The 22,248-nt window shown below is 38.1% G+C and overlaps 1 protein-coding gene across 1 annotated transcript; it reads left to right on the top strand.

The window, feature by feature from the left end:
• The first annotated feature begins 147 nt into the window (after window positions 1-147).
• Window positions 148-19,999, top strand: HSD17B13 (hydroxysteroid 17-beta dehydrogenase 13). Its single transcript, XM_032400761.1, has 7 exons — window positions 148-1,116; window positions 4,514-4,621; window positions 5,452-5,583; window positions 7,488-7,594; window positions 9,256-9,393; window positions 12,855-12,971; window positions 18,944-19,999. The coding sequence occupies exons 1-7, from the start codon at window positions 907-909 to the stop codon at window positions 19,032-19,034; spliced, it is 903 nt and encodes a 300-aa protein (XP_032256652.1). The 5' UTR covers window positions 148-906; the 3' UTR covers window positions 19,035-19,999.
• The last annotated feature ends 2,249 nt before the right edge of the window (window positions 20,000-22,248 follow it).

The following is a 22,248-nucleotide window of genomic DNA, read 5'->3' as shown; positions in this document are numbered from 1 at the left end:
TGACTAATTTAGGTCATTTAAGTGGAGTCATGCAATATTTGTCCTTTTGTGGCCCTAATTTCACCTAGCATAATGTTTGTACGGTTCATGCATGTTGTAGCATGTATCAGAATTGCATTCATTTAAAAAAAGGAATAATATGGCCTTGTATGTATATATTACATTTTGTGTATCCATTCATCTGTTCATGGACACTTGAGTTGTTTCTACTTTGGAGGTGTTGGAAGTCACACCACTTTTATTAGCCCTTTGGCTAAGATCAAGTGGAAATCGCACCACTTTTAAGTGGAGACTTGGCTCCTGATCTAATGCTCATTCCCATAGTATCACAGAGGGAATTGATTGCTTTATATAACCTCCAATCTCCTCCAAACTTAAGAGGTTTTCAGGGAAATGGGCATCTCCTGTAAAATAATTAGTTCACTGAAATATTGATGCTGAGCTTTCATGAATAAATGAATCACACTAAGGTTGGTTGGTCCATACTTTAAGTCTCCTGAAGATAATATCTCTTTCTCCTTTTCCTTCAATTAAACACACACACACACACAATGGTTTACAGGGAGATACCAAGAGACTCCCAAAAGCTGATGCACTCTCTCTAGAATTATTTCTAGAGGTGAAACTTCACTGTGCAACACAGCACAGAACTGCTTCTCGGTAAGGAAGTCCACAGAGCACTTTCTCCAGGATTCCATTGTCCCTGTGCCAAGCTTTGGGTCGCAATTGCATCACTTCCAAACTCAGGTGTTTCCAACCTACTAGAACACGTGGACAAAGCCTGCGGCAAATCTGGCTTCTGCCAGTCCCATCCACACTTGGAGCGCAGCTCTTTCCGGGATCTCTGTGCAGAGGGTGGCTGGCATTAGACAAGGACTGAGCCAGAGAAGAATACAGAGCAGAGCCATGAATATCATCTTGGGTCTCCTCCTGCTTCTGCTCACCATCATCTACTCCTACTTGGAGGCACTGGTGAAGGTTTTCTTTCCCCGAAGGAGAAAATCTGTGGCTGGGGAGGTTGTTCTCATTACAGGAGCCGGGCATGGAATAGGCAGGTGGACTGCCTATGAATTTGCAAAACAGAAGAGCCGACTGGTTCTGTGGGATATTAATAAGGTAATGCATTCACTTGCCCATCTTTTAAAGTCACAAGTAAGACATATGTTGCAAAAATTATTTGACTTAGCAGCTGCTTACCTTTGTATTTTTCTTTTTCAATGTTTAATAAACTCTCCAGTGCCATATTTTACATATGCATTGGGATGGTTTGACAAAGGGAACATAACTGAGAACTAAGCAGTGATTTTTTTTTTTATGCCATCATATGCAGGTTGAGAACACAGACTTGGAGCCAGGCTACTTCCAAGCTTCCCGTTTCCTTATCTTTTTGAAAAAATATTTTATTTATTTATTAGAGAGAGAGAGATAGCAAGAGAGAGCACTAAGTGGGGGGAAAGGTGGGGAGAGGGAGAAGCAGGCTCCGCGCTGAGCAAGGAGCTCACTGTGGGACTCGATCCCAGGACCCTGGGACCGTGACCGGAGCCAAAGGCAGATGCTTAACCGACTGAGCCACCCAGGCGCCCACTGTTTCCTTATCTTTGAAATGGAAATAATACCTCACAGAATGGGCAAGAACAGCGGTCAGCAAACTACAGCTACGGGGCCAAACCTGGTCCTTGGGCAGGGTGTTGAGCGAGGAATGTTTTTTATATTGTTAAAAGCATGTCAAAGCAAAACCAAATAAAAAAACAAAGAAGAACATAAGACAGAACTTCTTAGTGCCTCCCCTCACATCCACACAATCCTAAAATATTTACTCTCTGGCAATTTACAGAATAGTTTGTGGACTCCTGGGCAAGAGGATTAAACAAGTGAATATTTTAAGTGCTTAGAACAATGCCTGGCCATAGTAAATATTAGTCGTGTTAAATAAAACCCACAAGCAGTGGGTCAGGCTTTCTCTTGAGCATTCATATTTTTCTTGTACTGTTATTTGTAAACACTATATTAGCTACTCAAAACTGAATTAACTGAAATTTTGTATCATTTCCCCTAAACTTATGAATTCTGGTAAGGCCATGAAAATATACACAGAAAAATGTTACAGGATTTTAAGATTGGAAAAACTGTAAAGTTTTAGGAATCAGGTTTTCCACAAATCACAGTGAGATCTTAATTGCCATTATATTACTACTCTCTGATGTTCTTTGCTATCACGTCCAGTTGGCCCCTATTTCTTAAAGCCTTCAAAAACGTCATTTGGGGGTGCCTGGCTGGCTCAGTTGGTGGACCATGTGACTCTTGATCTTGGGGTTATAAATCCGAGCCCGGCATTGAGTGTAGAGATTACTTAAAAGTAAAATCTTCAAAAAGAAATGTCACTTGAACTTAGAAAAGTAGTTCTTCTCTGGTTCTTTCCAGACAGTAAAGAATACTATACAAGGAAAAGTTGATACATTTCCATTTAACAGACACAGGCATTTAATAGATGAGTTGATATACATGAAAGTGATTTAGCATCGGCTTGGTCCTTGAAGAGATTCCAAAGCACTTTTTAGAAGAGGACAAGAATTTACAAATTGAGACAACTGTTGTCTGCTGTTCTCAAGCATTCATCAAAAAGATAGAAATAAGTATAGATCCATGAAAAAGACTTGATAAAATCTAACCTTTGGATCTTTCCAGATGTGTGTTTTGGGGAGAGGATTATACTTATTACATTTTTTAAAGTTCCAGTGACAAGGAATAAAAATGACTTATTTAAGATTCTGCCTGAAGGATGAGTCACCTAACCTCACAGGATTTCTCTGAATCCTTGGATTTTATGGTTAAACATTAAAGGTATTAAATGATTCACTCTAAGGCTGCAAATGTAGCTCAGATCTCCTTTACCTGTGGAAGGTGCCAACCCCCTTTTTGTTAAGGCTGGCTTCTTTTGCCTTACCTAATGAATCATGCTAGCGGTTTGCCCTCACTCAATCTAAACTGTTGCTTTAGGAAAACTGAAAAGTGGAGTAAACAATGCAAGCCGGAGTTGAAGCTAAAGCAACTATTTTGCTTACAAAAAGACAAGGCATTACATTTTGCAGTTCTGTAGCTCGGTTATAAGACTGACACATTTTTGATTCTTCAAAGCCTCTGACGAAAGCTCTGGTTACTAATGCTCTCTACTGACCATGAATCGAGAGACAAAAGAATGCATGGTGGGTCTTGTAATCTGACAATGAGCAAGCTATCAGGTGAAGCCTAAATTGGTGAAAGAGCTCCTGTCCTCCCTCCACACTCCTCTGCAAGCCCCAAAAGGCTATGAGGGGACACTGACTCTGTGACTACATTTCCTAATTTCTGTTCGTGTCTATTCTTTGGGATTTCAGGCTTCTGCTCCCGGGCTTAGCCTGAGGTAGTGGGATATGGAGGACACAAGGGAGGTGGTGCGCTGGCTAAGGGAACCCCCCTGCCACTCATTCAGGGATTGTCCCAAGCAACGGCCACACAGCTAACAACCCAGTGTGAGAAAAGGGCTTGCAGCTGTCCTTGCCTCTTTATCACAGAGAAGAGTCTATAAATTGTGAGAGGAAAAAGTGGAATTTTATTGAGATAAATCCACAGAGGTCAAAAAAAATCAACAGAGGTCAAAACTTGAAAAGAATTCTCATTTTCCAGAAATGCAGGTCAAGAAACATCAGGACAATTTTACCTTAGGAAAAAAGGTCTTTGAATTTAGACTGAAAAGTTTCTCCATCGCCATGTCCTGGAGTTGTTACAAAGTTACTATAAAGTTATTATTATACTTGCGAAGTAGTTACATAGATAAGACTCTATCCAGTGGCCCTGCCCCATTTTCACTCCAGAACACTTGCACACAAGATTATATCCCCAAGAGTAGTTTGTCTCCCTATGAAAGTCTTCCTCAAATAAGGATCCCTCTTTCTCCTTCCCTCCTAGAGGGTTAAATTAGAATCATCGAGAAACCTACGACAGGCAGAGGCATAGAGTTTAAAATTACCACTCGTTTAGAGTTGCTTTACTACCTATTATATGGTTGGTGCTCAACAAATATATGTTAAATGAAAAACTGAGTTTTCTCTTCTTTGTCCTCAAACATTTCCATGACCCCACAAAGAGCAACATCTTTCAAGCATGTTCTAGCTGTGAGAGCAGCCTGCTTTAGAAAAACTGCCTCCTGGAGAACCCTCTCACCCAAGATAAAAAGCTAGAGAAACACGAAGGATTTCTTGTTTGTTTGTTTCCGCTTTGACTCAGAAGGGCTGTTGAGAATGAAGCCAAACAAGGTGAACACACGTGACCGGTAGGCGCGCTCACTGGCAGAAAAGCCAGGTAAAAGCTCTTGGCCCATTACGCAAGCAGCGTATCTCGTGAAACTTCCGTACAAACAAGGAGGGCCTTTTGGACATGAATTTTAATCTTTAAAGAAACTTCTCCAGTTCTTTCTCTCCCACTCTTGTCCCCTAACTGACTTACCTCCTTCTGCATTGGTCTTTCCCCATTACAGCGCGGTGTTGAGGAAACGGCAGCCGAATGCAGGACGCTGGGGGCCACTGCGCACGCGTACGTGGTGGACTGCGGTAACCGAGAAGACATTTATAGCTCCGTAAAGCAGGTGAGACTTCAGAATACAAATTTCTTCAGATAATTTTGTATCCATTGACATAGAAAATGTAAAGGTTCTTTTTGGCTGCCTGATTTAGATTAGAACTGAGGAAGTTGTATGAAAAAGGAAGGGCATTTATTTTTTCCTTGCATAGAATCCACTCAACTCTGCCTATTCTTACTGTTTCATATTATCGGTCAATTTCTTTCTGATCAGAAGTTTGAGCAGTGGTACGGAGTGACAGAGAAGAGATTTAGCCCCAGGAGAAAGGATCACTTCCTAGTTTCAATTTAGTCCTATTACTTTTGCAGTAATTCCTTTTTTATCTGTAATTTTTTTTTCCCTAGGGGATTTTATTTATGTTGCTGCTAATCTAGTCTTCTACAGAAAATGAATTGTTAATAGTTATTATAACAGTTTTTAAAAGAGTAGATATCAAATACAGTGAACCAAGCACTCTGATAAACGACTGCATCCTTGAATCTCTACAATAACCCTATTGACCTCATTTGCCAGATAAGCAAAGGGAGGTTGAGAGGGCTTAGCCAGTCCATGGTCACATGGCTAGTAGGTGGTAGAACCAAGATTACTCAGCACTAAGAACATATTTGGTCAGGACTGATAATATCAATTAATTGACACAAATATTAATTTCACTTTATAGACAAGTTTTTTTCCTGCCTGAACTCTGAGAGATCTCATCAAGTGGATTAAAGAATCTAATCCCTGGGTGACATAAGCCCCAAAACTTTGAGTTTCTTTTCTTTCTTTTTTTTTTTCCCCAAAACTTTGAGTTTCTATAACACATCCGGTGAATGTGTTTTTTTTCCATTTCAAAGGTAAAGAAAGAAGTGGGAGATGTAACCATCCTGGTGAATAATGCTGGGACAATATATCCAGCTGACCTTCTTAGTACCAAGGATGAAGAGATTACCAAAACTTTTGAGGTCAACATCCTAGGACACTTTTGGGTGAGTGTGAGAAACATTTCTGGTTTGTGCATATCTCACACCTCCCCCTAAGGTACATGAAGTTTGTAGTTAAGTTCACACCTTTATATTTGCCTTAAATCAAGAATCACCAAATTAATTTGAGTGGGAGAGTCTCTGACAGAAGGGCACAGAGTTTGAAAGGACACAACTCACCAGAATGTAGGCTCGTTGGTCTCTCTTATCCAGGAATCTAACACAAAACATGGCCTGGATGGACCAAGTGCTCAATATATTTGTGGAGCTATGCTAAGGGTATCAGTGTACATCTTTTCAGGGCTTTAGAGGAAATATATACAATATACATTCACTTGTGACCTCATACCATGGAATTTTAGAACTGAAAGGACAACATAAATCACTACTTGAATGTATATCGGGGTTAGGAACTTTTCTGCGTGGGACTCAGATAAGTTCTAGGTCCATGCCTGAACTTAGATATATGGCTCTACAGACCTCTTATAATTGGTTATCAGAAAACTGAAATATGACTCTGTAGAAAGCATTTATATGGATTAATCTTCCAGTGCCTCAATATTAGGTATAGAACCTAGAGCAAATCTGGACTCTGGAAGAGAAGAAAAAGATATGTGTCCCCCTGCACCTGCCCCAACCACTCACACATGCTAATGAGGATTGATTATTATGCCCACCAAACTACATAGAGACCTCATGTGTTGGTTATCTATAGCTGCATAACAAATTATATCAAAATTTAGTGGCTGAAAGCAACAATAAGTGTTTGTTTTCCTTTCAGAGTTTCTGTGGGTCAGAAATTTAGGAGTGGCTTAGTTTGGCAGTTCTGGCTCTGTGGATTTGTATAGGGTCCAAAGGGTGTGTTCATAAAATTCTCATAAAATATTGATATTTCTCTCAAAACAGTAAAAGCTTTTTGGAGATAAAGAATGACTTTTTGTTTCCTGTAACATCAATATATAATACACAATGTTACAAATAGGGAGATACTAAATCTAATCATGATGGATAATGATTGTGGATAGGACAAAACCCAGCTTTTTCTACTTAACTTGATATAGTTACACAAGATTTCAATTCTTCTCATTAGAATGATAAAGCCCCAAACCAAAAAAAATTATATGATACCAGATTACCATAGGGGATCTTTTCGGTTCTGAAAACACTGAATTTTTCCCTTGATATTATTGTGATGATATATCCATAAAGGAGATATTTGATTCCTTCTGAAGGGAAGATGGGGGAATTTTTTTTTTAAGATTTAATTATTGGGGCACCTGTGTGGCTCAGTTGGTTAAGTGTCTGCCTTTGGCTCAGGTCATGATCCTAAGGTCCCGGGATTGAGCCCCGCATCGGGCTCCCTGCTCAGCAGGGAGTCTGCTTCTCCCTCTGTCCCTCACCCTGCTCATGCTCTCTCTCTCAAATAAATAAATAAAACCTTAAAAAAAAGATTTTTAAATTAAGTAACTTATTTAGAGAGAGGGAGAGAGGGAGCACAAGAGCACATGAGCAGGGGGAGAGGGAGAGAAAGAATCGCAAGCAGACTCTGCACCAAGCGCGGAACCCAACATGGGGCTCAATCTCATGACCCTGAGATCATGACCTGAGCCAAAATCAAGAGTTGGACACTGAACTGACCGAGCCACCCAGGCGCCCCAGGAAGGAAGGGGAAATATTAAGATGAGTTCTTAGCATGTGATACTTAGTACACAGCCCTCAATGCCACCTTAAACAAATACATTTCAATCTTTTTCATTTCTGTCATTTATATGGAAGTAATCATGGAATATTGACACGTTTCATTTCATCTTAAAAGTCTCAAATGCTATTTTTTCTTAAAAAGAGAACTACCTAATTTAGAAACCTAACACCTGTGCCGTTTTTTTTTTCTTTCTGCAATGATCTTTAAGATCACAAAAGCACTTCTTCCATCCATGATGAAGAGAAATCATGGCCACATTGTCACAGTGGCTTCCGTGTGTGGCCATGGAGTGATTCCTTATCTTATTCCATATTGGTAAGTATTATTTTCCAGCAATGATATAACTATATATTCTTTCAAGGGTTTATTAGACCTTAGATTCCAATCCTCGTAGCAGGGTTATTTACAGAATTTACATAGTAGTCTAGAATAAACTTTTACAAAATGACTTCTCCTAAAACAATGAAACTGGTTGTAATTGTTAAAATATTTTTAGATTTCTGAAAGCTCCTCTATAGAGCAATGAAATGTAATGCCAAGTATGTTTCCATCGTATCCTGGAATGAGTACATGTTGATAAAAGAAACAGGGAACCACAGACTAAGAAGTAAAACATACAGAAGTCCAAATGAACGTAAACGTGTGCATCACCTGCATACCCAAGATCAGCTAACCAGAGTGAGCCCTGCCCCAAAACATTTTCCACTGTGTTCGTGCCATGAAAGATGGTGTGTGTTGAGAGAGAGAGAGATTGAGAGAAAGCCTCTAGCTGATTAAAAGATATAGAGAGTACACTCCATGATCTACCAAGGACACAAAGAGAAAAGGTTGGGAGCCCTGAGGATACACTATTTGCAAAATCTCTTTTCCTTGTAAACTCCTTCGATGGCATCTCATTTGCTTACTTCGGCTTCATATCAACCTCATAGAAAATTTAACTTGCTAACATTTGGTCCAGTTCTTTTTGTAACAGCCAACACATGAGTATCAGTGGAAAGGTGTGGGTGTGGGTAATTAATAGATTTATTATGTACTTATACAGCATGTTCAAGGTTAAACTGAGTCATGGACAAAACTGCTTCTGACGCTGAATGTAGTCACTATAGTTAAATTTCAGTGTCAGTTAGGGGTCACTGCACACACATGGTTGTTTCAAACGGCCTCTACCATCTTAAAACACAAGTAAGAATGTCACAGATTAAACATTTGCTATTGTTTTAATGTTTAGAAATGTGGAAACCCAGTGTAATACTTTTCCTTTTTTGCTTCTCCCTTAAGAAAGCAGCTGGCCTTTAATTTTACTGTTTTTATTGTCACCTGGATCAAAAATACAATGAACATTTATATAGATTCTTATAGGTAATGAAGTTATAAGGCATATGCTATACAATTTAATTCTCAAGACAGCCCTATATTTTATAACCTGCATTTAAAAATGAGAAAATCAAAGAAGACAAAGTGATATGCTAAAGGCACACCCATACCACCTAAAGTCTTTTTACTCCAGATTTTGACAATGAAATTAAGAAGTCAAAATGGCCTCCAGGATAAAGAGAGAAACTAGGAACTCACTTAATAAGAAAGAGGAGAAATGTGGAGAGTCCCGCAGAAGTTTCAGTGTAGATACTATTACATAGTTTTTCTACATATGTTTTACCTGTTTCATATTTTTTAAAATAAAAATAGCAATTAAAACTAATTAGAAAACAGTTTGAAGATTGAATGGAAAACCTTACACTAGGGTGGAAAAGCGAGCAGTAAGGCAGTTAATATATTACTAGGATTCGTTCTATTACTATCATTGCTAAGTAAGAAATCGGTACGTTCAGAATTCTGTAAAATCATGTAAGAAAATGTAAATGAAAATTGATGACCAAGTGGAAGATTTGGGACATTGGCTTCTACTTGTTCTCAAACCAAATCAGCATTGCCTTCTTACAGAAATCTAGCAATGATGGTGGGTAATTCTCTTACAGTTCCAGCAAATTTGCTGCTGTCGGCTTCCACAGAGCTCTGACATTAGAACTTGAAACCTTGGGGAAAACTGGAATCAAAACTTCGTGTCTCTGCCCAGTTTTTGTGAATACTGGGTTCACCAAAAACCCAAGCACAAGGTGAGGTCAAAGTCAAGTTAGGATGAAAATATGGCATGAGAAATTGATATGAAATCTGTACAAGAAATTTTTAGGTGGATCAACTGAGAAAATAGGAAAAAGAATGAAAAGGAAAAATGTTTCGTTTTAATGTTGTACTGCCTTTAAATTTTCACTTTGAAATTAGACGGATAAAGGGGGAAAATGCATTGATGACTGGCAGGAGTGACCAACTGCCAACGAGTTAGGCAATTGGGTGTTTATTTTTGTCCAGGTGAAAGGTTCAACATACTCAGGTGCCAAGAGGGAATGAGAGGGGGTGGGACAGGCTGGAGAGGTGTGCTCAGGGATGTCAAGAGTATCCTCTCCTAGAAACCCCACCCCAAAAATGAATGTTACATAACATCCCCCTCGCCCATTCATGGTTCATCCTCCTCAGAGTATGGAAAGGTACAAATATATGCCCCTTTTCCATCTTCCACGGTGCTAGCAGGAAGTACTCCAACATTTTTCAAACTTGTCTGGTCCTAAGAATCATCACCTGTGCTTCCATAGAAAATAAACACTCTATGGGTCTTCCTTAGAGATTAGACTGAGATGAGCTCCAAGAATGAGATGTTTTGTTTTGCTTTGCTTTGCTTTGCAAGCATACCTGCCAGGTAAGTCTGGAGACAGGTTTGGAAAACATTGATGTATTAAATATAATCCCAGCATTTGATCACCATTACCTCCTTGTCCTCCGTAAATATGTAGATGCTTTTAGGAGCAGCAATAAGTTGAGCCCCTAACCCTTTAATCAAGATGAATTTCTATGAGAACTTTGTCTCTGGTAAGGGAGGATTTGAAACCATAAGAGAGGGGCGCCGGGGTGGCTCAGTTGGTTAAGCGACTGCCTTCGGCGCAGGTCATGATCCTGGAGTCCCGGGATCGAGTCCCACATCGGGCTCCCTGCTCAGCAGGGAGTCTGCTTCTCCCTCTGACCCTCCCCCCTCTCATGCTCTCTCTCTCTCTCATTCTCTCTCTCAAATAAATAAATAAAATCTTAAAAAAAAAAGTATTAAAAAAAAAAATAGAAACCATAAGAGAGGAGAAATTGGTCCTGAAAGGAGAGGAAAAAAAAGCAGAGAGGTGAGGAGATGGGCCCTAAAATTCAGACACCTTCACAAATTTGCCTCGATTCTGGTATATATTCTGCTGCAGGTTAACAAAATACACTAAGCTTGCTCATCTGAAGCCAATTTATTACTAAAGGGGAATTAGTCCAAATATATTCATTCAAAAGAGCTAACAAATTCTCCTTTAAAGATTTTTTTTTTTTATTTATTTACTTGAGAGAGAGAGAGAATGAGAGAGCAAGCACATGAGAGGGGGGAGGGTCAGAGGGAGAAGCAGACTCCCTGCCGAGCAGGGAGCCCGATGCGGGACTCGATCCAGGGACTCCAGGATCATGACCTGAGCCGAAGGCAGTCGCTTAACCAACTGAGCCACCCAGGCGCCCACAAATTCTCCTTTAAACTTAGCCTCATTTGAAGCTACTGACTCTGAACTCTAAATTAGCTGTGTGGTCTCTGGAGCTGTGGTCACTCCCTGGCAGTGGAGTTTTGAATAGTGCTAGACCATAGGCACTTAACAAGTACACAATATTTAAGTAAATACTGTGGTATGATTAGGACTCCGGCCTCAGTTTTCTTAAACAGCAAATTGGGCCTAATAAAACCTTCTTGGTAAGCATTCAGGCTTAGTATGGGCCAAGCGTACCAGGTCCACTGGGTGGGGAAGACACAAGAGATGAGAAGAGTAAGTCTAGTGTGATCCCAGGTCATGTGGATGCCTGGGGGTGACTCTAGGGGCTGACAGGCAAAGCTGAAGATTGACCCAGACTGCTGGATTCTGAATCCCGTTGGCAAAGGCTAAAATATTCATATACTAATGTTAGGCTTGGCTCAGATACTGGGTTGAAGAAACCAGGTAGGAAAAATCAGGGAGGGAAAAGGCAGAACCCAATAATTTAGAAAGGTATTGATTTATATTACTCTCTGCTGGTTTGCTACTCAATGCCATGGAAACCTCAATCACAAAATAATCTGTAGTAAATCACAGAACATGTCAGGGAAGGAAGTTATAACTTAACTCTTCTATGCAACCTTTTTCCATTCGACCCGTGCCCAGACTTCTTAGTTTTGATGTAACATTTTCAATCCATTTACGTTTTAATTTCTTCTCATCATCTTGCACTAGTGGTAATTCTACACTGAGCCTGTGGTTATAAATGCTTCTCAAGAACTCACATACACAGTCTTCGGTATATGCAAGGTCACGCCTCCGGAATGCAATACTCCCTGTGCATATCTTGAACTCTCATTAAATTGTAGCATAGGCAATTCAGAGATGGACCTCAAGAATTAAATGCCTTCAAAACAATCCAGCTTTGGGACACCTGGGTGGCTCAGTCGTTAAGCATCTGCCTTTGGTCAGGTCATGATCCCAGGGTCCTGGGATGGAGCCCCGAGTCGGGCTTCCTGCTCAGCAGGGAGCCTACTTCTCCCTCTGCCTGCTCAGCCTGCCGCTCCCCCTGCTTGTGCATGCTTGCTCTCTCTCTCTGACAAATGAATAAAATCTTCAAAAACAACAACAACAACAATCCAGCTTTATGGGATAACTCCAGAAGAAAGAAAGTATGCTTGGCAATAGCTTTGTATCCCACAAGCCCTGAAGAAAGATGTCAGATGTTCCCTTTCTGTCCATGAATAATCCCACCTGCTACTCTTCCTTGCCTGGAGCCTCTTCACCTATATCTCCAATTCCTCTCCACCCTTTTGATATATTTTTTATTTTTTTAACTTTATTTAAAGATTTTATTTATTTATTTGACAGAAAGAGACACAGCGAGAGAGGGAACACAAGTAGGGGGAGTGGGAGAGGGAGAAGCAGGCTTCCCACAGAGCAGGGAGCCCGATGCGGGGCTCGATCCCAGGACCCTGGGATCATGACCTGAGCCGAAGGGAGATGCTTAACCGACTGAGCCACCCAGGTGCCCTGATATATTTTTTAAAGATTTATTTATTTATTTATTTTAGAGAGAAAGAGAGCATGAACAGGAGGAGGGCAGAGGGAGAGAGAGAATCCTCAAATAGGCTCCCCATGGAACCCGTCTTGGGGCTCCATCCCAGGACCCTGAGATCATGACCTGAGCAGAAATCAAGAGTCAGATGCCAACTGAGCCAGCCAGGCACCCCTTCACCCTTTTGATATTTTAACTGAGTGAGCCATAAAACATGCCCACTGGATGTGAAAGTTTAAGATTGTGATAACAAAACATCCCCATGGAATGTGTGGGGTGGGTGGGAGCAGGTGACATTTGTTCAGTGAATCCTGGAACCTTTTAAATCCTAATTTGGTGACAGGATAAGGTAATTTTCCTGCCTCTGATAATTAAAACACCAACAACAATAAGAACCAAACTTTTTTCTTCTTAATCACAGACTATGGCCTCTTTTGGAGACAGATGCAGTTGCAAGAAGCTTGATAGATGGAATACTTACCAATAAGAAGATGATTTTTGTTCCATCATATTTCAATATCTATATAATACTAGACAAGTAAGTACAGCACAAAACATCTAAAATGCTAAAACACCAGTAGAGCTATCATTATAATGAAGAGTCTTTCAGCTGTGAAAGTTGCTGTGGAAACTTCCCCCGCCCCCCGCCCCGTGCCTGGGGAGAACAGTTACATTTTCTCTGTTACTGTGTTTTTCAGTCTATAAAAAAAAGAATGATTCATTTTCTCTACCACATCTACCATCTCAGTTTAATCTTTGCTAGAGACCATTCCAACTGAAGGAAAGACAGTTTAAAGAGAACACAATGTAATTAAAAATAAAGGGTCTATTTAAAAGCCTGCTGGAATTTTGATGGAAATTGCATTGAATCTATTGATCAACTGGGGGAGAATTGACATTAACAACATTGAGTCTTCCAACCCAAGAAAACAAAGAACATAAAATACCTTTCCTTTTTTTTCTCTTCTTTAATATCTCTACACAACATTTTATAGTTTTCAGCATACAGTCTTACACACCTTTTATCAAATGTATCCCAAAGTATTTCATGGTTTTGATGCTGTTGCAAATGGCATTCAGAAAATATTTTCTATTTCCCATTGTTTGTTACTAGTATGTGTTTGATTTTTGCATTTTGATCTTGTATTTAGCACCCTTGCTAAATTCATTTCTAGTAGTTTTTTGTAGATTCTAACAGATTTTTTTATAGATTATTTCAGATGATCATATTGTCTGCAAATAAAGACACTTTTACTTCTTCTTTTCCAATCTGTATGGTTTTGTTTTTTTTTCTTACCTTATTGCACTGGCTAGAACTTTCCATGCAATGTTAGATAGGATTGGTGAAAGCATACATCCAAGTATTCCTCTTAAGCTTAAGAGAAGAGTATTAAATATTTCACAATTAAGTATAATGTTAGCTGTAGATGTTTTTTCATAGATGCTTTTTATCATGTTGAGGAAGTTCCCTTCTATTACTATTTTGATGAGAGTTTTTATCAAATGCTTTTACTAACTGTGTTAAGAAGCTCATATTTTTTTTCCATTTTCACTTCCATTTGTTGATATGGTGTATTATACTGATTAATTTTATTAATTTTATTTATTTTTTTAAGATTTTATTTATTTATTTGACAGAGAGAGCTATAGCAAGAGAGGGAACACAAGCAGGGGGAGTGGGTGAGGGAGAAGCAGGCTTCCCACAGTGCAGGGAGCCCAATGCGGGGCTTGATCCCAGGACCCTGGGATTATGACCTGAGCTGAAGGCAGACGCTTAATGACTGAGCCACCCAGGCACCACTATACGATTAATTTTAAAGAATAAGCTACCCCTGCATTGTAATGTCTTTGTCTGATTTTCATAGAATAAGTTGGAAAGTATGCCCTCCTCTTCTCTTTTCCAGAAGAGCTTGTGTGGGATTGGCATTTTTTCTTTAAACATTTGGTAGAATTCACCAGTGAAGCCATCTGGGCCTGTTGTTTTCTTTATAGACAAGTTTTAACTAAAAATCTAGTTTCTTTAAAACCTATAGGGCTATTCAGGCTACTTATTTGTTCTTGGTAATGTGTGTCCTTCAGGGAATGTGTCCATTTCATCTAAATTGTCAAATTTATTGGCATAAATTTATTCATAATCTTCCCTTATTGTACTTGTAATATCTTTAGGATATCTCATTCCTGGTAGTGGCAATTTGTATTTTTTGATTTTTTACTCTCTTCAGTCTATCTAGAGGTTTATCAGTTTACTGATTTTTTTCCAAAGAACTAGCATTTGGTTTATTTTATTTTTTATGTATTTTTTTTATTTTTCATGTGTTCTACTTCACTAATTTCTTTTCTGATCTTTATTATTTCTTTTATTCTGACTATTTTTCGTTTAATTTTCCCTTCTTTTTCTAGTTTGTTAATGTGGAAACTGAGTCCATTGATTTTTTTTTTCTAGCATAGGCACTTAATACTATAAAATTTCCCTGTGTACTGTTTTCAGTTCTGTCTCTCAAATTCTAACATGTTATGTTTTCATTTCTATTCTGTTCAAAATACTTTCTAATTTCCCTTTTGTAACCTGGGTTACTTAGAAATGCATTTTTTAATTTCTAGCTTTTTGGAGATTTTCTGGAGATTGTTCTGTTTTCTAATTTAATTACTTCGTATGACTTTAATATTTTAAATTTATTGAGACATGTTTAAGCTTGGAATATGTTTATCTTGATAAGTGTTCCATATGCACCCAAAAAGAATGAGAAGAGTATTCTGTATTGTTGAGTGTTCTGTAAATGTCAGCTTAGGTCAAATTGGTTGATAGTGTTGTTCAAATCTTCTATGTTTTTACTGATTTTCTGACTATTTGTTTTATCAGTTATTGAAAGGAGTGTCAAAATCTCTAGCTATAATTGTGAATTTGTCTATTTTCTTTACTTTTCTTTCCATTTTTGCTTCACATATTTTGAAGCCCTGTTATTATGTGCATAGCAATTAGGATTATTGTGTCCTCTAGATGAATTAACTACTCTGTCATGTTGGAAATAACCTTGTTTATCCCTGGAAACATACTTTGCTGTAAAATATACTGATATTAATATAGCCACTTCAGCTTCTTTAGATTAATGTTATCTTAGTATATCCTATTCTGTTCTTTTACTCTGAACCTGTTTCCTTATATTTGAAATGTGTTTTTGTAGGTAGTATATAGCTTGTTCTTTTTTTTTTAATCCAATTTTTTAAAACCCCTTTTAATTGGGGGTTTTTAGACTCTTTACATTTATTTATTTATTTATTTATTTAATTTATTTATTTAGATTTTATTTATTTATTTATTTGACAGAGAGATAGAGCCAGAGAGCACAAGCAGAGGGAATGGCAGAGGGAGAGGGAGAAGCAGGCTCTGCACTGAACAGGGAGTCCAATGCGGGACTAGATCCCAGGACCCTGGGATCATGACCTGAGCCGAAGGCAGATGCTTAACCATCTGAGCCACCCAGGCACCCCTAGACTCTTTACATTTAATATGATTGTTGACATAGTTAAATTTAAAGCTAAGTTTAAAGCTTGCTATTTGTTTTCTATTTATCCCATTTATTTTTGGTTCCTTTTTCCTCTTTTTCTGCCTCCTTTTGGTTTAATTGAATATTTTCATGTTCCCATTTTATTTCCTTTTTTGGATTACTAGCTATAATTCTTTGTTTTTTTTTGTTGTTGTTGTTGTTTTTTAAAAGATTTTATTTATTTATTTGACAGAGAGAGATACAGCAAGAGAGGGAACACAAGCAGGGGGAGTGGGAGAGGGAGAAGCAGGCTTCCCGCGGAGCAGGGAGCCCGATGCGGGGCTCGATCCCAGGACCCTGGGATCATGACCTGAGCCGAAGGCAGACGCTTAACGACTGAGCCACCCAGGCGCCCCTATAATTCTTTGTTTTGTTACTTTAGTTATTGCTTTAGGATTCATAGTATGTGTCTTTAACTTATCATAGTCAACCTTCAAATGATATTATACCACTTCATGTATAGTCTAAGAACCTTACAATGATATACTTCTGTCTCTCCCCTCTGACTTATGCTATGATTGTCATACATTTTACTTCTACATATGTTAAAAAAAACGCACATTACAGTTTTTGTTTGTTTGCTTAAACAGCGAATACCTTTTTAAAGAGCTTTAAATAACAAGATAAATTCTTAAATGCTGATGCATGTGGTTAACATTTCTGGTGCTTTTTATTCATTTGTGTAGATCCAGACTTCTATCTGGTATCATTTTCCCTCTGCCTGAAGAGTATCCTTTAACATTTTCTCAGAGAAGTTCTGCTGGTTGTGAATTCTTTCGTCTCGTGTATGTTTAACAAATTCTTTATTTTGCCCTAAGCTTTGAAAGATATGTTCACTGAATATAGAACTCTAGGTTGATAGTTTTTTGTTTTTCAGTACTTATATGATATTCTCTGCCACCTCTATGATTTCCATATCATCTCTGCTGGAGGCTGTTCTAACTGAAGCAAAGATGGTTTTTAAAGAAACACAATATGATAAAGTGATTAAGAATGAAGGCTCCACCTAAGATGAAAAACCACTTTACCACTTAGTAGTTCTTTGACCATGGATGAGTTATTTAACCTCTGTGGCCTCAGATTTTCCGTATATAAAATGGAGATGGTGCTAATACCTCCTTTCTAAGCTTACCATAAAAATAAGATAATGCAAGTAAAGCCCCTGCCATTAAAAAAGCACAGAAGTCAGATATTAAAGACTTAGGAAGCAGAACTTACATTGAATTCTAGGAAAAAGAGCATCTGGCCGGCTCAGTCTGTAGAGCATGCAACTGTTGATCTCGAGGTTGTGAATTCAAGCCCCATGCAGGGTGTAGAGATTACTTAAAAATAAAAAAAATCTTTTAAAAAATGCTAAGGAGATAGGATTATTTACCCAGAGGACATAATCTCAGCTTTCTTCTGAGGGACAGTTTATGATAGATTAAAATTGTATCAATGAGAAGATAACTATAATAACTTCACAAGACCTTGGGTCATTTTGAAACCAATCCACATAAACTGTGCTACCTTGGAATAGAACAATTCAAGAACAGGGGACAAGCCTCATTACTGCATCAATTTCAGTCTTCCATTTTAGCTTCAATAGACTGACTTAAGTTAGCATAACCTCGACCTCATGGCAACATCATCTCAAGAGTTGACTAAATGTCTTACTGCTAAGCAACTGTAGGAAAGGAGTTTCATGGGATTCCTCCTCAATTAGGGCTCAAAACACGTCATATTAATATTGAAAAAATAAAAATCATAGCATATTTGCTTATGAACAAGATACTAAGCATAGTCATACTGTCAGAGTCATACTGTCAGAGCATAGTCATACTGTCATAGTCATACTGTCAGAGTCATACTGTCAGAGTCATACTGTCAGTTAGTCATACTGAAATGTGAAAAACACATTTCAACATACTGTCAGAGTTAGAGAATAGGTATCTCTGTACAATAAACAAGAGTCTCAAAATATTTGGTATTATTGTGGAGCTGTCATGATGGTTTGTTACTCAACAATAGGCACTTACTGTTAATCTTCTTCACATATAATTCCTTTTACAGAGATAGACAATTTTGTGAGCAGATGCAATTACTAGCATGGAGGTTTCTTTGTAAGGATAGTTAAAAAGCCCATACAGGTTCTCTTATACTTGTCTTTCTCCCTGCCCCTTTGCTTATTCATCCATCTTCTACCCGACCTGAGGCAAGGATGTAAATCTTGCATTAGTCAACAACACCAAAGTGGTTTTCAATATGATTTTCTTTGCAGAATGTGTTACATCTGCCTTCTTATATTCACACATACGCTCTTCCTTTCATCTGCCTACTCAAATCTTACCCGTCCTTGAACACTTTTGAAGTTCTCCTTCACTATTCCAGCCCACATGAATCCTCCTCACAGTTATAGCCCTTAGTTAGAGAAGGCTGATATTTCTCATCCATTGTTCCAAGACAACCTCTCCTCTCCTCTTAGTCTCTCAGCTCAACAGTAAGCTGCTCAGGCCGTGGCTGTTTTTTGAGTACTTTTGTCTACCTTATTATAAGGTGTATAGTAGATATTCAGTAAATATTTAAGGAGAGATGGAGTGATGGAGTTCTGGTGGTGTCTTTCTGTGAATGCTTCCTATCAGGATTCATTGACAGTTTCAGCAATAAGTCCAGACCTTCAGTTTCAGATCTTTATCATATGAAATCTCCTATAAGATTTCACTAATATGAGAAGGTTTGAAGAATGGTTTATATCAGTGTTTTCTTTATATGTCCACAGTATTTGAACTGTAAGTATTAAAAGACACACACACACACACACACACACACACACACACGAGAGAGGGGTAGATGTGAAGGAAGAAAGGAGGAACACGGGAAGATTAAATGCAAACCAGATAACTCTCTGTATTTTAAAGGACAACAAAAAAGAACTCTCGTGTCAAAAATTTTTCATTGAGAATTTTTTATCTTTTTTTTTATACAGATTTCTTCCTGAACGTGCCTTGGCAGCTATAAATCACTTACAGAACATTCAATTTGAAGCAGTGATTGGCCACAAAACCAAAATGAAATGAATAATTGAGCTCCAGCCAGAGATGTCTGCACCTTAATGATGTAAACCTAAGTTTAGAATCAGTGCTTCAAAGCTTAATTTCACATTTTTCAATACTGTTAATATAAAAAAAGACATTCGTTTGACATCAGCAGCAAAGGAACAAGACTAATTACCTGTCTATCTCAAGAATATTAATGTAGCTTTAACAGTCAGATCCAATTTCATTCCATGCCCCTTAAAAACTTCTGTGCTTATATAAACATACTCAAAAGGCCTCTTTTCTTCAGATATTTTATTTTTTTTCTTTCTGCTTCAATGGGAACAAAGCCACCTCCCTGAGAGTAAATACAAAGAGAAGTTATTTACACAGGGAAGGTTGAAGACCTTGTCGACATGTACACCATGTGAGCTAGCAGTTAGAGATGAGGTTTAAGCAGGCTGCAGTGCTCCGAAGGACAAAGAGCTTACTTCTATGAAATTCAACATTTGGAAGCTTTCACCGGCTTCTCCCTTTCCAGCAGCCCAAAACAGTGCAACGGTGTTCTGTAGTTTCTTGCTTGATTCTGTCCTTTGTATCGCTCTTATATCCACCAAGAGTGGACACTATACTTTCTGCCCTTTTCATAACCTCTTAAAATACTATGACATTATAAAACCTGACTCTCCTTGAATCTCAGAATATCTGAAATTTTAACCCCAGATTAAACCCCTCTTTATTTGTAGTTTATGCATGCATATCATTGGTACCAGAGATGTTTAGATAGTTTTGAGCTTCAAAAATGAAAACTAACACAGAAAAAAGAATTAGGCTGACTACCCAATACTAGACAGTAGATCTAAGAGATAAAAGAGTGTTCTCTTTAAAGATCTGATTCCCACTACATCAAGAGTAATCTTGTTTTTGTGTTTTTCTCATATATAATAGACTGCTTTTACATCAACTATCTGCCTGTTTTTATTAAAAATGAATGATTAAAAACAAATCATTAATAAAAATTTCTTTAAAACAAATGATAAATATGTTGTGCTTTTAAAAAAATAACCTCTTGTGGTTATAAAATAGAGCTTTGATTTCTAATCTCTCAGTCTCAATGAATCTCCTTCAGGAAGCAAGGATCTGGATGGTAATAGCTAGAACTAGCAGATATTAGGGGTCCCAGGGTTCTCTCAACTTTGGCTTCTTTGACAGTAGGAGTGTTGGTTTATCAAATGACTTACTAAATTCTTTCTGTGTGTGGCACTGAGCAGAGTTTTATTGTTTTGAGATTTGTTTTTTCCTAGATATTTTGGCAATAATTTTTATTCATGATGACATTTTATTTTTTATTTTTTTTAAAGATTTTATTTATTTATTTATTTGTCAGAGAGAGACACGTCCCTATGATGACATTTTAATTCCTTGCTTTACAACTAAGAACTGTAGGGACACCTGGATGGCTCTGTCAGTTGATTGTCTGACTTCAGCTGGGGGTCATGATCCCAGGGCCCTGGGATCCAGCCCCACATAGGGCTCCCTGCTCATCAGGGAGTCTGCTTCTCCCTCTGCCTGCCGCTCCCCCTGCTTGTACTCTCTCTCACTTGCTCTCTTTCTGACAAATGAATAAATAAAATCTTTAAAAAAATAAATAAAACTAAGAACTGTATAAGTGAAGCTTAAAATGTGTTATTTTAAAAGTGTGATTACAGGGGCGCCTGGGTGGCTCAGTCGTTAAGCGTCTGCCTTCAGCTCAGGTCATGATCCCAGGGTCCTGGGATCGAGCCCCGCATCGGGCTCCCTGCTCAGCGGGAAGCCTGCTTCTCCCTCTCGCACTCCCCCTGCTTGTGTTCCCTCTCTCACTGTGTCTCTCTCTGTCAAATAAATAAATAAAATCTTTAAAAAAAAAAAAAAAAAAAGTGTGATTACAAAACTTCAAAAGAGAAATATGTAAAGTAGAAAATATAAGCCTACCTCCCACAATCCCATTCCCCAGCGGTCAGGTTATTAATGCACAACCTTCTGGTCATTTCCTAATGCATATATAACCATATATATGATAAATACATTACATTCCTTTATTGTATGTTTTACCGTTTGTATTACATAATAGGTTGATAACATGCATTATATTCTGTAACTTGTTTTTTTACCTTACCAATGTATCACAAACAGCCTTTTCTTTCAGTAGAGTTTAACCTCATCCTTTTTCTTGGGCTCATAGTACTAAATGATATTATAATTAACAATTCCTTTGTAATAGACATTTTGGATGTTTCCAATTTCTTATGACTCAACAAATCCAAAAAGGTTGAAATCATATCATGTGTATTTTCCAACCACAACAGTATTAAACTAGAAATCAATCACAGGAAAAAATCTGGAAAGAATACATATACATGGAGGCTAAGTAACATGGTACCAAACAATGAATAGGTCAACCAAGAAATCAAAGAGGAAATCAAAAAATACATGGAGACAGGGGCACCTGGATGACTCACTCAGTTGAGCATCCAGTTCTTGATTTTGGCTCAGGTCATGATCTCGGGGTCGTGAGACTGAGCCCTGTGTCAGGCTCTGCATTCAGCCTGGAGTCTGCTTGAGATTCTCTCTCCCTCTGCCCCTCCCCCCAACTCTCACATTCTCTCTCTCAAATAAATAAAATATTTTAAAAAAATACATGAGACAAATGAAAACACAATGGTCCCAAATCTTTGGATGCAGCAAAAGATGTTTGAAGAGGGAAGATTATAGTGGTACAGGCCTACCTCAAGAAGCAAGAAGAATCTCAAACAACCTAACCTTACACCCAGAGGAACTAGAAAAAGAAGAAAAAACAAAATCAAAAGCCAGTAGAAGAAAGGAAATGATAAAGATTAGAGCAGAAATAAATGAAATGGAGACTAAAAAAACAAAGTCAAAGAGGTCAAGAAAACCAAGAGCTAGTTCTTTAAAAAGATCAAGAAAACTGATAAACATTTAGCCAGACTCATGAAGTGTGTGTGAGGGGTGGGAATCAAATAAAATCAGAAATGAAAGAGGAGAAATAGCAACCAATACCACAGAAATACAAAGGATTATAAGAGAGTATTATGAACAAGTATATGCCAACAAATTGGGACCACCTAAAAGTAATGGATAAATTCCTAGAGATATATGGCATTCCAAAACTGAATCAGGAAGAAATAGAAAATTTGAACAAACTGATTACAGTTTGTTCAAATGAAATTGAATCAGTAATCAAAAACTCCCAACAATA

Source organism: Phoca vitulina, unplaced genomic scaffold, assembly GCF_004348235.1.
Source record: "Phoca vitulina isolate PV1807 unplaced genomic scaffold, GSC_HSeal_1.0 scaffold3, whole genome shotgun sequence".
In the NCBI taxonomy this organism is placed as follows: domain Eukaryota; kingdom Metazoa; phylum Chordata; class Mammalia; order Carnivora; family Phocidae; genus Phoca; species Phoca vitulina.
This window is presented reverse-complemented; position numbering and strand designations above follow the sequence as displayed.